At 37.0% G+C, this 15,226-nt stretch overlaps 1 protein-coding gene across 1 annotated transcript in view; it reads right to left on the bottom strand.

Annotated features, from left to right (window-relative positions):
* Positions 1–15,226, bottom strand: part of xpo4 (exportin 4) — a 44,377-nt gene that overhangs the window by 8,210 nt on the left and 20,941 nt on the right. The window contains 7 exon segments of the mRNA XM_073845786.1: positions 3,329–3,506; positions 3,682–3,827; positions 3,908–4,050; positions 4,345–4,521; positions 4,954–5,128; positions 7,182–7,339; positions 14,200–14,312. Of these exon segments, the coding sequence (XP_073701887.1) occupies positions 3,329–3,506; positions 3,682–3,827; positions 3,908–4,050; positions 4,345–4,521; positions 4,954–5,128; positions 7,182–7,339; positions 14,200–14,312 (1,090 nt within the window).

Below are 15,226 nucleotides of genomic sequence, written 5' to 3'. Positions count from 1 at the left end.
GGGATTAGTGCAGCTTACTATCCTGGAAGACCGATATCCCATGTGCCCCTCGGAGTGCAGCACCATTAAATGTTTCACATTGTTTGTTAAGATAAAACCCGCACTGACATTTCAGAGCTGCGAGGTCGGTGACTGCTATTGGGAAACACAATACCTCGGCCCACTGTCTTTCTAAATCCTCTACAGTCTGCTCGCCTTCCCCCACCCATCATCAGCCTACTGTCTTCTCCAAATCCTTTGACCTCCACATCGCCCCCATTCAAAATCGCCATCAACTCAGCGTCCTACCAATCTTTCAATCCTCACCTCTATCCCATTCCACAGTTTTGGAATAACACCACCCATTAAGCCCAAATCAGATTACAGGCAGATTTTTGCAAACAATACCACTAGGTCTCTATGAGACCCAACCAGTAACCACACAAACAGCTTCTACATCATTAAAATTACATTATTCATTAAAGTCACAGTCTGCATCCCATTCCAATCAGATTAGAATCAGATCAAATATCTGCTTGGAAATGCCAAGGAAAAGCCCTTAAGAATAATATCTGCAGCCTGCTCCTTCACCCATCACTTTTAACAATAATAAAATAATAGTAATAATATAGTGTATTTATATATTTATTATTAATATTACTATTTATTATAACATAAATATAAATAATATATTACTACTATTATTAGCAGTAACGGTCACTACTGCTATTATAAATATATAATTAATTATTATTATTTATTAATATAACAACAACAACAACATGTACTTTAAAAATGTATAATTAATAAAAAAATTAATATATATTTTTTATTATTATTTGATCCAAAGTACAGCAAAAACAAACTTTTTTTAACTATTTAAAATAACAATTTTCTGTTTTAATATACTTTAAAATGTAATTTATTGCTGTGATCAAAGCTACATTTTCAGCATCATTACTCCAATATTCAGTGTCACATGATCCTTCAGAAATCAATCCAATATGCTGATTTGCTGTTCAATAAATATTATTATTATTATTATTATCCAAATATCAGCATTTATCTGACATAAAAAGCTTTTGTAATTTTATATCCTATACCATTTAAAAGCTTGAAGTCAGTATAATTTGTTTTCTTTGAGAAAGAAATTATAGAAATTAATACTTTTTATTTTGCAAAAGATTTCTATTCTGGATAAATGCTGTTCTTCTTACCTTTCTATTAATCAAAGAAACCTACTCAGATCATTCTCCTCCAACATAATAATAATAATAATATTATTTGAGCAGCAAATCAGAATATTAGAATGATTTCTGAAGGACCATGTGACTGGAGTAATGATGTAAAATCAGCTTTGAAATCACAGGAATAAATTACAATTTAAAATATATTCAAAAGGAAAACTTATTTTAAATAGTAAAAATATTTCAAAATTGTACCGTTTTTGCTGTACTTTGCAGGTTTGGTAAGCAGAAGAGAATTTTTTTAAAATCCTTTGACTGGTAGTGTACATTATTACTGTTTAAAAATATTATAAAACAATATTTATATTTTAATTATAATCATTACTATTTATTATTAATATTTTTATAAACCAGTCATACAACAATGGTGCATGTAGACCTTAAACTAAAATAAAAAAGAAAGAAGAGCTGAACACAGAAACCAAAAATCAATCAACTTGGAAATAGCTTCTGAACACACACACGACTCCGGGCCCCTAGTGCTCCCCTCTGACCCTGCGATCTGAGCGGCACCTGGCCTGGCTCTAATTGAATAATGTGTGGGGAGTGGTGCTGCAGCACTGGCTGGCGCCGGGGCTGGGGCCACTTGAGGGCTGCTGTAAGCGTGGCAGGCCTAGCTGGGCGCGTGCCAGGGCATTTCCCACTGGGCAAACGAATTGCAGATCAAACGGCCTGCTACAACCATGCCTGCTCTCTCTAGTAGCAATTCTGAGTGATAAACTTTAAACAACTCATTGTCCTTTAGGCAGCATGGTCAGCAAACAGCTGACTGGGTAATCTGCTCACAATCTGAACATTACCACTATGTCTGGAAAAAGGCATTTATCAGACAAGCAGATGTAGCGATCGGCAGGATTTTTTTTAAAGGGACAGTTTACCCAAAAATGATTAATTATTCCCCTTCATGTCGTTCCAAACCTGCAAGACTTTCATCTTCAGAACACAAACGAAGATATTTTGGATAAAATCCGAAAACTTTGTAATTCTGCATAGACAGCAATGCAACTGACATGTTCAAGGCCCAGAAAGGTAGTAAGGACATTGTTAAAATAGTCCATGTGACACCAGTGGTTCCACCATATTGTTATGAAGCACAAAAAAAAAAAAAATTCAATGATAACATTACAATTATTTAATGATAACATTACATTTAAACTTCTGATGTCACATGGACTATTTTAACAGTATCCTTACTACCTTTCTGGGCCTTGAACATGTCAGTTGTGTTGCCATCTATGGAGGGTCATAAAGATCTTGGATTTCATCAAAAAAATCTTATTTTGTGTTCTGAAGATGAATGAAGGTCTTTCGGGTTTGGAACGACATGACGGTGAGTAATTAATGACAGAATTTCCATTTTTTTTATCCATTTAAAATATTTCTGAAAGAAGTCTCTTTTGCTCATTAAGGCAGTATTTATTTGACCAAAAATACAGGAAAAAATAATATTGTAACATTTTTACATTTTAAAATATCTGATTTCTATTTTAATAAATCTTACGATGTAATTTATTCCTGTGATGCAAAGCTGAATTTTCAGCAGCTGTTACTCCAGTCTTCAGTGTCGCATGATGCTTCAGAAATCATTTTAATATGGTGATTTGCTGCTCAAGAAACATTTATTATCAATGATCAAAACAGTTGTGCTCATAACTTTCTGGAAACTGTTTTTCGCAGTATTTTTTTTTAGGATTCTTTCATGAAAAAAGTTCAAAAGAACAGCATTTAAATGTGTTTATTGCACAGCACTTATTTACTAAATGTGTTGATAAAAGAGCAGAAGAAAAAACCTAACAATACATATTGTACAAGTTAGTTTCTTCTAATAAACTGAAATCTGGCACATGTATTAAAAAGTGTGTCAAAAGTCATCAAGGGTGTCTATATCATAGCACAATCCACAAAATCAGCTTGAAAGCATCTGGTCTCATTGTAAGTGTCGTAAAAAAAGGAAAACAAACAATAAAACTGGAAGATACTGCATGAAAATGTGAATGAAAAGGAAATCATGTGATAATTCCCACACCTACAAACTACTAGTAAACTTGAATCTTCTTTAGAGTAGTGACACACTGCCACATGTATACTGTGAGGCTCTTTACCTGATAACTGAGTCTGTCCTGTTGCATCCTGGGATGGAGGTGGCCTTCTCTCCAGGGGAGCCGAGCAGTTGCAGTGTAGTGTTGATATCCACCTCAGTCGAGTGTTTGATAGAGTACTCCATCACTTCTGAAGGTATCAATGGCGTTTCACCCTGAGGGTCATCAGCCAAGAGGTAACCTGTTAAAATACCAAATACTTTAATACAGCGACAAAAAGCAACTTGACTGAGTGGTAAAAGGCCTCCAAATGATAATATAAAATAAAGTCCAGATGAATGGAAACCTCCACAGACGTAAGAGGTAAATGTTCTGTATTTGTGAGTGAAAATGAGGGGGGAGTAAATTACACAGACCTGACACTAATATGAGCCAATGAATGTCTTCGTAAAGATCATCTAAAACTTTCCGGTCCACCGTGCCTGGGTCTGCAGAGGCCATGAGGTGCTGTTGGTGTCTCTGGAGTTGCCCGTGAAGCCGTGTGACTCGGTCCTCCAACAAACTGAAGACAGATGACAAATGTAAGGCTCAGAGTGGTTGTTCATTACAGCGGTTTCTCTGAAGTGGATTGTGTGTCTGTACCCTGTGAGCAGAGGTATACAATGGTCTGCAGCGATGCGGCCCAACATGCCGATACTGGCCAGCTGATCTGAGAAAAGCTCTCTGTCATCCTCCTGTAATTCATTTATTTCTTCCTCTTCATGAGAAGCGACACCGTTTGCAGTCTAAAAAAGACAAATAATGCATATGACTGAAACCATATGCTGGAGCGTCTGTTACTCTGGCAGAAGATTCTTTGAAGGAAAACTGTTTTAGACATTTGTTGTGCTTCATGCTTTTCCGTTTTAATTAAGATGAAAAGCAAACCACAAAGTCAACAAAAAAAAAATTCAACAAAAGCAACAAATTACCAGCAAATTGGAAAGCCAGAGACATTTTGACAATGTTAACAGATCAGATTTAACATGGTGAGAAAGATGTGTTTGGATGTGAAGGTGAATAAACGCAGTTGTTCTGACCAGGTTTCTTGTGCCGTCGGGAGCTGCGAGGTGACACTGGATGTAGGAGTTAAAGACCTGCACGGCCGGCTGGACGAAGCAGCCCCGAGGGAAGTGTTCATCCTCCTGCACCAGCGTCAACCAGGACTCTAACAGCTTATCATATGCTTCCATGTACACCATGTCATCCTTATCCAGCTAGAGAAAAAGAGACATAAGTGACTTTATCATAATCATGGCACATGACCCTTTTTTCTATATTACACGCTCTAAACTCTACAACTGCTTGCCACTCCTTTTTTAAAAACTCTCCAATTTTAGTGTGTCCTATATTTACTGAATACTTTTTAATTTTAATTAATTTTAAAAATAAATAAATAACTTGAGAATTTGAATGGAATCAAATCAGGAGATCAGTGCCCTGTTCTAAATGTGGGTGCGAAAAAGTACACCCTGGTTTAATGGTTTTATTTTTCCATTAAGCACAATAAAACGTCTGCTGCAACAGAGCAGTTTTCTCTCCATAAAAAAAAAAAAAAAAAAAAAAATGTAACTAGTCTGACATTCATAGACCTCGGCGACTCTGTAAAGTGTGGTTGTGGTCTGTTGTGGTACAAATGCAGTACTCACCACCTCCTCCAGGGCGGCGCTGCGACCAAACGAACACGTGAGCAGTGTGAGGCAGTTAATAAAAGAGGCAAAGAGCTCGTTCGGGAGCGCTGTCAGAACGCTACGGGGAAATGTGCTGATGAGGTTACTGATGATGTTGGAGATGCCTACAGCTTCAGAGTCTTCAATCTCAATCCTGTCAGAGGACAAAAGACAGTTATGAACATAACAGGCGCAGGATCATTCCACAAGCAAACTCCATCATTGTTCTCTCATCTGGTGGCATGAGATTCTGTATGAACCTGCAATGATGCAGAGTAAACTGGGCACGTATGGTACAGTCTAAATGTTTATCCACTGGACTTCAACATTTACAGTTTAGTTCCCTTGAAAATATTTGTCTGCAAGCACAAACGCCTCAGCTGTTGTAAAGGGAGACAAAGATTTCAAGCACAACACCAAACTGCTGTTCTGCTGGCACACTACCTGGATTCTGGGAACACGAGTGTTTTTTCCCTCTTTAGCTCTCAGAGAGCACTCGAGGTCTGCCTTTCTTAATGCTCCCAACTGCGGCTCTAACCCATATCAGATGGATTTAAATTGTAAGCAGAAGAGTTCAATCACGGCAGATTGGCGGACCTGCCGCATGGTTTTCCGATGATGCAACTGGAAAAATGCTCCAGGAATAGGTGATTACAGAATGGCAGAGACAGAGAGAGGGAGGAGTGGGGAGAGAGAGACCCCGACTCACTACGCCTACTTGTTCTCAAATTCCAAACAGCAGTGTATGAGAGAATGTGTGTGTTATTTAAAGCTGCAGAGACATCCTTCCATCTTTATAGGCATTACAGAGCATTTACAATGCAAGTACCAACACACAACTCCGCCAATGCTTGTTGTACAACAGTGTGAAAAATTAACTTTATTAATAGATCATATCTGGCTCCTGGAAAAGATTTTCAAGAGGCTGTTATGGGCACACATTTCTCCATTTATTTTTAGTAAATTAAACTTAACCATAGTATTTACTTAATTCTATAGACATAAATGGAGAAAATAATGAAATATTTATCATTTATTATTAAGTATTTTATTTATCCACACACTTAAAGGGCTTTTTGCTGCCCATATTGGCGCAGTAGTTTTGTGATTTGTCCTGATTTTTGTGATTTTTTTCTGAGCCATACTCGAAAAAAAAAAAACACTTTGTAAAATAAATTTTAAAATATATTTGCTATTTAAAATAACTGTTTTCTATTTGAATACATTTTAAAATTTACTTTTTTTTCTGTGATTTCAAAGCTGACATTTTAGCATCATTACTCCAGTCACATGATCCTTCAAAAATCATTATAATATACTAATTTGCTGCTCAAAATTTTAAATAAAATTCTAAATGTATTATTATGTTGAAAACAGTAGTAGAATTTTTTTCAGGTTTCTTTGATGAATAGAAAGTTCAGAGGAACAGCATTTATCTGAAATAGAAATCTTTTGTAACATTATAAATGTCTTTATCATCACTTGATCAAATTTAAAGCATCCCTGCTAAATGAAAGTATTTATTTCTATAATCTCTTTCCCCCCCCCAAAAAAAGCTTTTAAATGGTATAGTGTATAATGTTATAAAAGCTTTTTATTTCAGATAAATGCAGATCTTCTGATCTTTCTATTAGAATCCTCAAAAAAATTCCTTAATTGTTTGAAATATTGATAATAATAATACAAATGTTTCTTGAACATTAAATCAGCATATTAGGATGACTTCTGAAGAATCATGTGACACTAAAGACTGGAGTAATGGTGCTGAAAATAAAGCTTTGATCACAGGAATAAACTACATTTTAAAATATATTCAAATAGAAAACGGTTATTTTAAATAGCAAAAATATTTCACAATATTACTGCTTTTGCTGTACTTTGGATTAAATAAATGCAGGTTTGGTGAGAAATAGAGACCTTTAAAAAAAACATTAAAAATGTTCAAAAACTTTTGACAGGCTTAATTCTCTTTAAGTAAAATGTTTAAGATCATTAATGTGTTTTGCACCACTGTAAAATTTCATTACTGATCCTAAAATAATACAAAAAGCAAGGTATTTGGTTATTTATAATCATTGTGGGGTGAAATGTGACCTAGACTAGGTTGATAAAATGCAGTTATCTAAACACAAAATAACACATTTGTGAGTGACAAGCATATCATGCGTGCAGTGCAGTACATGACTGAAGGTTTCAGAGAAACGCACCCATTGATCATGTTGAGCAATCCCTCCACCAGGTGGGCCAGGTAGGTCACCTGAGCGCTCTCATCAGGAAAGATGGGGCCATGCATGGAGGCCAGCTGGGCCAGGCACTGAAGGGAATCCTGCGCCATGTCCGAGTCCTCTCTGATCTTCCTGTGCACCTACAGAGACAAGACAGAGACAAAAACAAGTCATTTCTGACTCATTACACAAATCCTATTTTCAAAAGCATAAACGGTGCAAGCCAGATGCCAGATCGTCGACTTTCCTATGAACTCTAAGAGTTGATTCTAATGCCAAAATGCATACCTACAATGACTAACTGACAATGATTAATCCTAAAACGAACCTAACGATCAACTCTCAAAACCGACATGAGCGCAGCTCACCAACAGATTGAAACCCTACTTCTCAGGAGACATAAGAGACGCATGAGCGAGCAGAAGCAGTGGAGGTTCGTGAGACTGTAAATGTGGCTAGGTATACTCTACAGTGTTAAAACCAGACAGGCCCCCTCAAAGAGTCCAGGAGGAACTGCAGACCGGCCCGTGGGCAGCTGACAAAACACACGGGCTGGGGAGCTCACACACAGTCTCCCTGAATCACAGAGAAAAGCCTCTCTCATTGACATACAAAAACATACTTTCTCTCTCCTCCTCCTCCGCTTTTTCTTCTGCTCTCTCTTACGCACAGATACGCGGGTCTGTCTTCGATTTCTCATCACACGCAAGTCTCTGAAACCTTCTGCTCAGTGGAATAACGAACGGAGGAAAATTGTGGAATACCCCTCACCTTCGCCAATGGCAAAACTACCACGGATAAAAACACCTGACTGCCACAACCCAAGCCAATCAATCAGATCGGCTTCTCAATCCAGTCCGGTGCGATCACGAGGACGAGCGGTCGAAAAACAGAGCGCTACATGGCCGAAGAGATGGGTAAACGTTTCTGAGCAGACCGACTCGAGTCTCCAGCACATGTGGCTGTTTGGCACACTCCTTTGCTCTTTTTCTTTCCTAAATCCCTGGAATCTTACTCTCGCTCGTCTGTTCGCCAGACGTCCTGGCGGAGATGCTGTGCGAAGAGGTGCACGGAGTTGGACGGAGCCCTCTGAACGATCTGGAAGACCGTGGACGAACCTAAAGCGGCATTTCTCCAACACATACCACCTCAGATACACGGATGAACATCAGCCGCTGGGCAAAGTTAAAACACTATAGCGCAGCCCTGTCTGCTAGAGCGGTGTGAAATCATCTTCTGAGCTGAAGAAGAGAGGGAGGGAGAGAGAAAGCGAAAGAGAGAAAGAGAGAGAGGAGGGGTGTGGGGGGCAGATGAGAGAGAGAGAACTGGATAGGGAAAGAGAGAAAGAGAAGAAAGAGAGTAGAAGGCCAACACTCTGTGAGCAGCATGCTCTGTACAAACAGCTGCGCTGAAGAACATCCACGCCATGCGAACTATGCCAATCGCCTTGAGTCCGACTATAGTTAGAGTCTGGCAGGGAGCGAGGGGGGCGTCTAAATCAAAACAAGACAAGGTAGCTCTCCGAAATGAATACGAGAGAGAAAAGCGACACAGGGAGACCTATTAATAGAGAAAAGACAAAGCCTTGTGTGTGTCCACGGGGAGGATTAGACCCTCTCTTGCTTTCTATTCTCATCGCTCATTGCCGCAGTCACATTCAGTTTGTTCAGATCCTGTTACAAAATCAGAGGCCACTATCAATCACCTCATGACAGCGTTATATTCAAAGTGCCATAACAAGCTCTGATTGTGTTTATACCATAAACAAACCCCGCACATGCTCTGAGTCACAATCTGATCTCAGCTTCTAAAACTTTGCTTAGCGCTAAACACGTGAGACCAAAATGTGAAATTTTAAAAGAAAGAACATATACTAAAAAAAGAAATGTCTTTAAAGAAGAAATATATAAATATAATACAAAAAAATAAAAAAAATATATTGTGACATCTCATTCTCAAATAAATAAAGAGATCAATTAAAATCTTTTCTGTTTCTAATTGCTGCAATGCAAAAAATATTGAAATGGAAAATACATTTTTAATGAAATCTTTTATTAAAATCACCTCATTCTCAAACAAATAGATAAATTCACATCCTATTCTCAAAAAAACAAACAAAAAAAACATTATAGTCTATGTTCCAGTCAAAAGTTTGGACAGTAAGATTTTTAATGTTTAAAAAAAAAAAAAAAAAAAAAAAGTTTCTTCTGCTTACCAAGCCTTCATTTATTTGATCCAAAATACAGCAAACACAGTACAATTGTTATTACAAAATATTTGTATTATTTAAAATAACTATTTTCTATTTGAATATACTTTAAAATGTAATTTATTCCTGTGTTTTCAAAGCTGAATTTTTGCTTCATTTCAGCAGTCACATGATCCTTCAGAAATCATTCTAATATTCTGATTTGCTGCTAAAAAAAAACAAACACATTTATTATTATTATTATGTTGAAAACAGTCGAGTATAATTTTTTCAGGTTTCTTTGATGAATAGAAAGTTCAAAAGAACAGCATTTATCTAAAATAGAAATCTACTGTAACATTATAAATGTCTTTATCATCACTTTTGATCAATTTAAAGCATCCTTGCTAAATAAAACTAACTTCTATAAAAATGATGCTGAAAATTTAGTTTTAATCACAGCAATAAATTATATTTGAAAATATATTTAAATAGAAAGCATTTTAAATGGTAGAAATATTTCACAATATTACTGCTTTTGCTGTATTTTGGGTCAAATAAATGCAGGCTTGGTGAGCAGATGAGTCTTTAAAAAAAAACATTAAAAATCTTACTGTCCAAAAAACTTTTGACTCTATGTGTATGAAGTTATTTTTTTTATAATAAAATAACAGTAATGACAATATAATATGAATCACTATCATACTGCACCTCAAAATACAAAATTATAAGATATACAAACAAAAATACACATAAAGAATAAAGAAACCGAGAAAAACATTAAATAAATACACAAAGAAACAGTTGTTTTGAATAAAGAACACATTATCCAGTAAATAAACAGATAAAATATCATTTCAATTCTGAAATGCAGAAATATACAATAAATATTAAAATTACTAATACAAATAAATTATATATATATATTAACTTTGTATAATAAAGAACTCTGCAACGAGAATCATGACTAAAAAAGCAAAAAAAGTTAAATGTCTGGACACATTGTAATAAGAATTTCTGAAGAAATGTGCTCGACTGTTTTGAAAAAAAAATGTCACAATGCAAAGTCTTAAGGGTCCTAAATTATAATCTATTTTCGGTTAAGCAAAATGTTTTTTTTTTTTTCTGTTTTTCTTTGAATTGTGACCCAGACATGTTTTCTGCATTTCACCCATTTTATGGATGTATAAAAATGTGACTGTTTGTCACTAAATGAGTGAGTATGTGAAGACGGAGGGTGTAAGAACAAACCTAAACTAAAACCACAAACAAAAACACCCTTCAGTCGGTTTGGCCAGTAGGAAAATGTTAGCGCAGCCACGGCTTTATTAGGTGCGATGAGAATATGAGATTTATTTTAAGTTACGCTTCATTTTCTCGTTTCTAACCCTCCGAAAAGCAATCAAAGAGGCTGAGAGACCGTTCCTCTTTAGATGGATGGCTCGCCCCCTCCTCAGACCACTTGAGGGAGGATTGGAGGCTGTTAACAGGGGCTTTGAATCCAGGGTTCAGAGTCTAATCCTGCAGCTCATCTCTAGTCACCTCTGACCCTGGTAGCGCGTGTCTGGACGCCCCCTCGTCTGTTCAGGGCACAGCTGAGAAGTGAAGACCAACAGCTGACAAGCCTACACACACACACACACACACACACACAGACACAGACACCGCTGACAGGTCGACACACGCAAACTCACCCTCCCGTTCAATAACTCACCCTTACACACACAGATCCCCCTGGCCTGGGCATAGAAAAAACAACGAGCGCACCACACACAGCTACAAGGAAACTCGTAAAGACGCACAGAGGGTGTGACAGCTGACCACTCTTCATCCCTTAACAAAAACACTCCCACCACCCACTGCAAATACCACTAAATTTCACATGATCCACACAACATCAGGCTCCGCATCTAAGAGACTTCACTGAACTCTTAAACAATCCTAAATTAAATGTTACACTCTTTCAGAGTCATGGTCTAGACACTGCGTATAACCCCCAAGAGCAAATCCCAGAAAAGACAAATGAGACACTTATGTTTGAACAGCCCCTGACCTCAAGGTCAACAGACTGACCCTTGTTATGACAACAGCACAGTTTGTCGCCAGTTTGCAGCCTCCTCTCAGAAAAGAGGCGTGAACGATAAAGCAGCATACTGGCACCTTGTAGAGTCATTCCTGAGCAGCGGAGTGAAGGAAAGTAACGTCTAATCTGGACGTAGAAGCCACCCAAGACTGATGGTGGAAAGTAAAGCATTATTTGGCAGCAGATGCCTCAGGAAGAGCATGTAATGGTAATGGAGAAAGAGCGGAACGGTATTTGGCATCTGCATCACTGATGCCGAGGGTAACCTGACAGAATTGTTCCACACATCACAACCTGAGCCTCGCAGGATTTAGTTCTGAGAGACGTAATGAGCCATTAGACTGGATTTCTAATGACAGGAAGGTGTGCTATGCAGAATACACGCACAACACCACATGATTTTTTGGGGGAAAACAGAGTCTAAAATTTACACTGTTTTAATATAGAGCACATGGAATGAAATTATTTTATTTAACAGGGGACCTTATTAGATCAAATGTGACCCTGGACCACAAAACCAGCCATAAAGTTGAATAAGCAAGCTGTTGTATGTTGATGTAAGGTTTGTTAGAATAGAACAATATTTGGTCGAGATACAACCATTTGTAAATCTGCAAATTGAGGGTACAAAAAAAAATCTAAATATTGAGAAAATCGCCTTTAAAATGAAGTTCTGAGCAATGCATATTACTAAACAAACAATGAAATTTTACAAAATATCTTTATGAACTATTATCTTTACCTAATATTCTAATGATTTTTGGCATACAAGAAAAATCAATCACTTAAACCCATACCACTGGTTTTGTGGTCCAAGGTCACAAATTATGGAATACTAATCAAACAATAGTGACAAGAAAAAGAAAAGCTTTATTCAGCTGTCTAAGACTGAACATTGACAACAAATGAGCCTGTGGATAATTACGATATATGATATTGCTTATGATAGATTTGCTTCTCAGTTCATTTCTGACAGCACTGAATTTGTACAAATGCATACCTAATTATCATTCAGTGGAGAAAGACAATTATTTATTACCTTATTACCTAACATTTTTCCTTGTAATGTTGTCATCATTGCTGTGAGCAACCGTAAGACAAATTTCACAGTTGGAAAATGGTTTGCTCTGGGACAGTTGTGTCACCCACAGATTTGGTTTCAGAAATAAAGTGCAAGTTCACGTGATTACATGACTGCTGAAAGTGTTATATATTATATAATCTACCGTTTGGGGTCAGTAAGGCTTTTTTAAAAAAACAAACAAAAAAAAAACAAATAAAAAAATGTATATTAATCAAGGATGAATTAAATTGATCATGAGTGACAGCAAAAACATTTATAGTGTTACAAAACATTTTTTTTTGCAAAAACGGTTTTCTATTCCTCAAAAATTCCTGAAAAAGTAATTTTCACTGATGTAATCATTTCATAATATTATAGTCTTTAGTGCATTTCTAATAAGCACAAGAGACTTTTCAAAAGCATAAAAAAAATTACTGACCCCAAAGCTTTATTTTGTTCTTATACACTGCAAAGTTTGGGATCAGTAAGACTTAGTCTCTTATGCTCATCATGGCTGCATTTATATTTATTTGAAAAAAACAGTAATATTGTGAAATGTTATTACAATATATAATAATGGTTTCTATTTTAATATACTTTAATATATAATTTGTTCCTGTGATGCATCAGCCATTACTCGGGTCTTCAGTGTCACATGATCCTTCAGAAATCATTCTAATATGCTGATTTATTATTAGAATTATCAATGTTGGCAACAGTTGTGCTGGCAAATATTTTTTATTTAAGTCTTTGTTATCACTTTATCAATTTAACACATCCTTGCTGAATAAAAGTATTAATTTCTTTCAACATAAAAAAGAAAGAATAAAATCCAAACTTTTTGAATTGTAGTGTACATAGTTAGAAAAGGTTTCTATTTTAAATAAATGCTGTTCTTTAATATTCACGCTGTTCTTTTTATTCATCAAAAAATCCATAAAAAGTATCAACAACACAGCACAACTGTTTTCAGCATTGATAATAAATCAGCATATTAGAATAATTTCTGAAGGATCGTGTCACACTAAAGACTAAAGTAATGATGCTGAAAATTCAGCTTTGATTACAGCAATAAATTAGAATGTAATGTATATTAAAATCGAAAAACTTTATTTTATCGTAATATTAATTCACAATATTAATTTTTTTCTGTTTTTTTAAATCAAATAAACGCTGCCTTGATGAGCATAAGAAACTTTGTTATAAAAACATTAAAAATCGTACTGATCCGTACTGAACTTTTGAACAGAACTGTGTATTTATTTATAAGCAAAATATACTATATACTAAATAAATGTGGTAGTTTTTTTTGTATATTTTACATTTTTATTTTTTTTCTTAAATCATCACACTAGAATCCTCCACCTTTGACCACTGCTTCTAAGGCAACACATAATAATCAGTGTTTACACACTGCAACAAAACTGCAGCTCACTTCTTCTAAAACATGCCTTATAGATATTTCTGTACCTATTAAATATTGATAACTTGGAGACAATTATTTCAAAGAAGAAAAGCAGGAAGAGAGAACATAAGAAGAGTAAACAGAGAACGAGAGGACACAGGTACTGAACGTGAAGAAAAGAAAAAGGAGTAAACTGCCGTTTTCAGGCAGGAGGTTGAGAAAAAAACCTCAGACAGAATAAATGTATAAGTTGGTACTCACAGTGAAGAAAAGGTCCATGACTCTGTGGTCTAGAAGAGTTTCCCTCCAGGTCTCGGTTGGCTTGAGCATGACATTCTGAGTCGCTTCGAACATGGCAATGTAGTGCCTCCCCAGTGACACCTCAGTTAAGGGCAATAACAGAAGCATAAAGAATAAAGAAAAGACGTTTCTAACTCCGGTTTCTTTCTGTCACTTCTCTCTAGCACTAAGAAGAGTGTGGAAAATTGCTGCAGTGAATTCCCAGCATCTGCTTTCTGCAGCTCCTTCTCTATCGCTCTTCTTCAGCGGCACCGTTACTACTGTTCAATTGCGCTGTCCCCTCCCACTGAATGTTTACCTCAAAATCTCCCCCCTTCCATATGTAGCCCACTGGGAAAAGGGATGAAGAAAAAAAAAAACGGGAACGACAAAAAGAGCGAGAGGCAGGGAGGGAGAGAGAGAGAAAAGGCTCCCACAGGAATGTCTGATCAAAGCCAGTTACCGGCAAAGGCCACGCATTCCTCTGGGCCGGACCCACAGTCACTCCCAGCAGACAAATGCGAGCGCTCTCTCATTCACACACACACCAACATTACAGTATCTGCTCACGTCGGCCATGTACAGCCATATATGTCAAAGGAAATTACGTGGCGACTCACCGATGCATTTACTAAGACACCAGAAACTGCCAGGTGCCAAACTAGAATGAGTGTGCTGGAGTGTTACACCCCCTCTGCCTCTGTCCGTCCTGAGGAGACCTGACTTTACGGCCTCTTAAAAATAGCAAGGGGCCGGCAGAACTCTGAGTGACCTGTGTTGAGGAGAGAACGGGCCTTGAGGGAGAGCGGCTAGAGCTTGTGTGTTGACCACCAGCGGGTTGATAGCAGCCTGCCACATGAGCGCAGCAGGGAGAGACTGACTGACGGATGGATGGGGTGCAGGGGATAAACCAGCCGGTCATTTAATGTCACTTGGAGCCATAGCTGGAAAAGTGTGCGAGCGTATGAAAAACTGGGAGGGTGACTAAAGATATGACCTACTGAAACCC

The sequence above is a fragment of the Garra rufa genome, chromosome 8, assembly GCF_049309525.1.
Source record: "Garra rufa chromosome 8, GarRuf1.0, whole genome shotgun sequence".
Classification (NCBI taxonomy): domain Eukaryota; kingdom Metazoa; phylum Chordata; class Actinopteri; order Cypriniformes; family Cyprinidae; genus Garra; species Garra rufa.
Note: the sequence above shows the minus strand (reverse complement) of the source record. Positions and strands in the feature narration are given on the sequence as shown.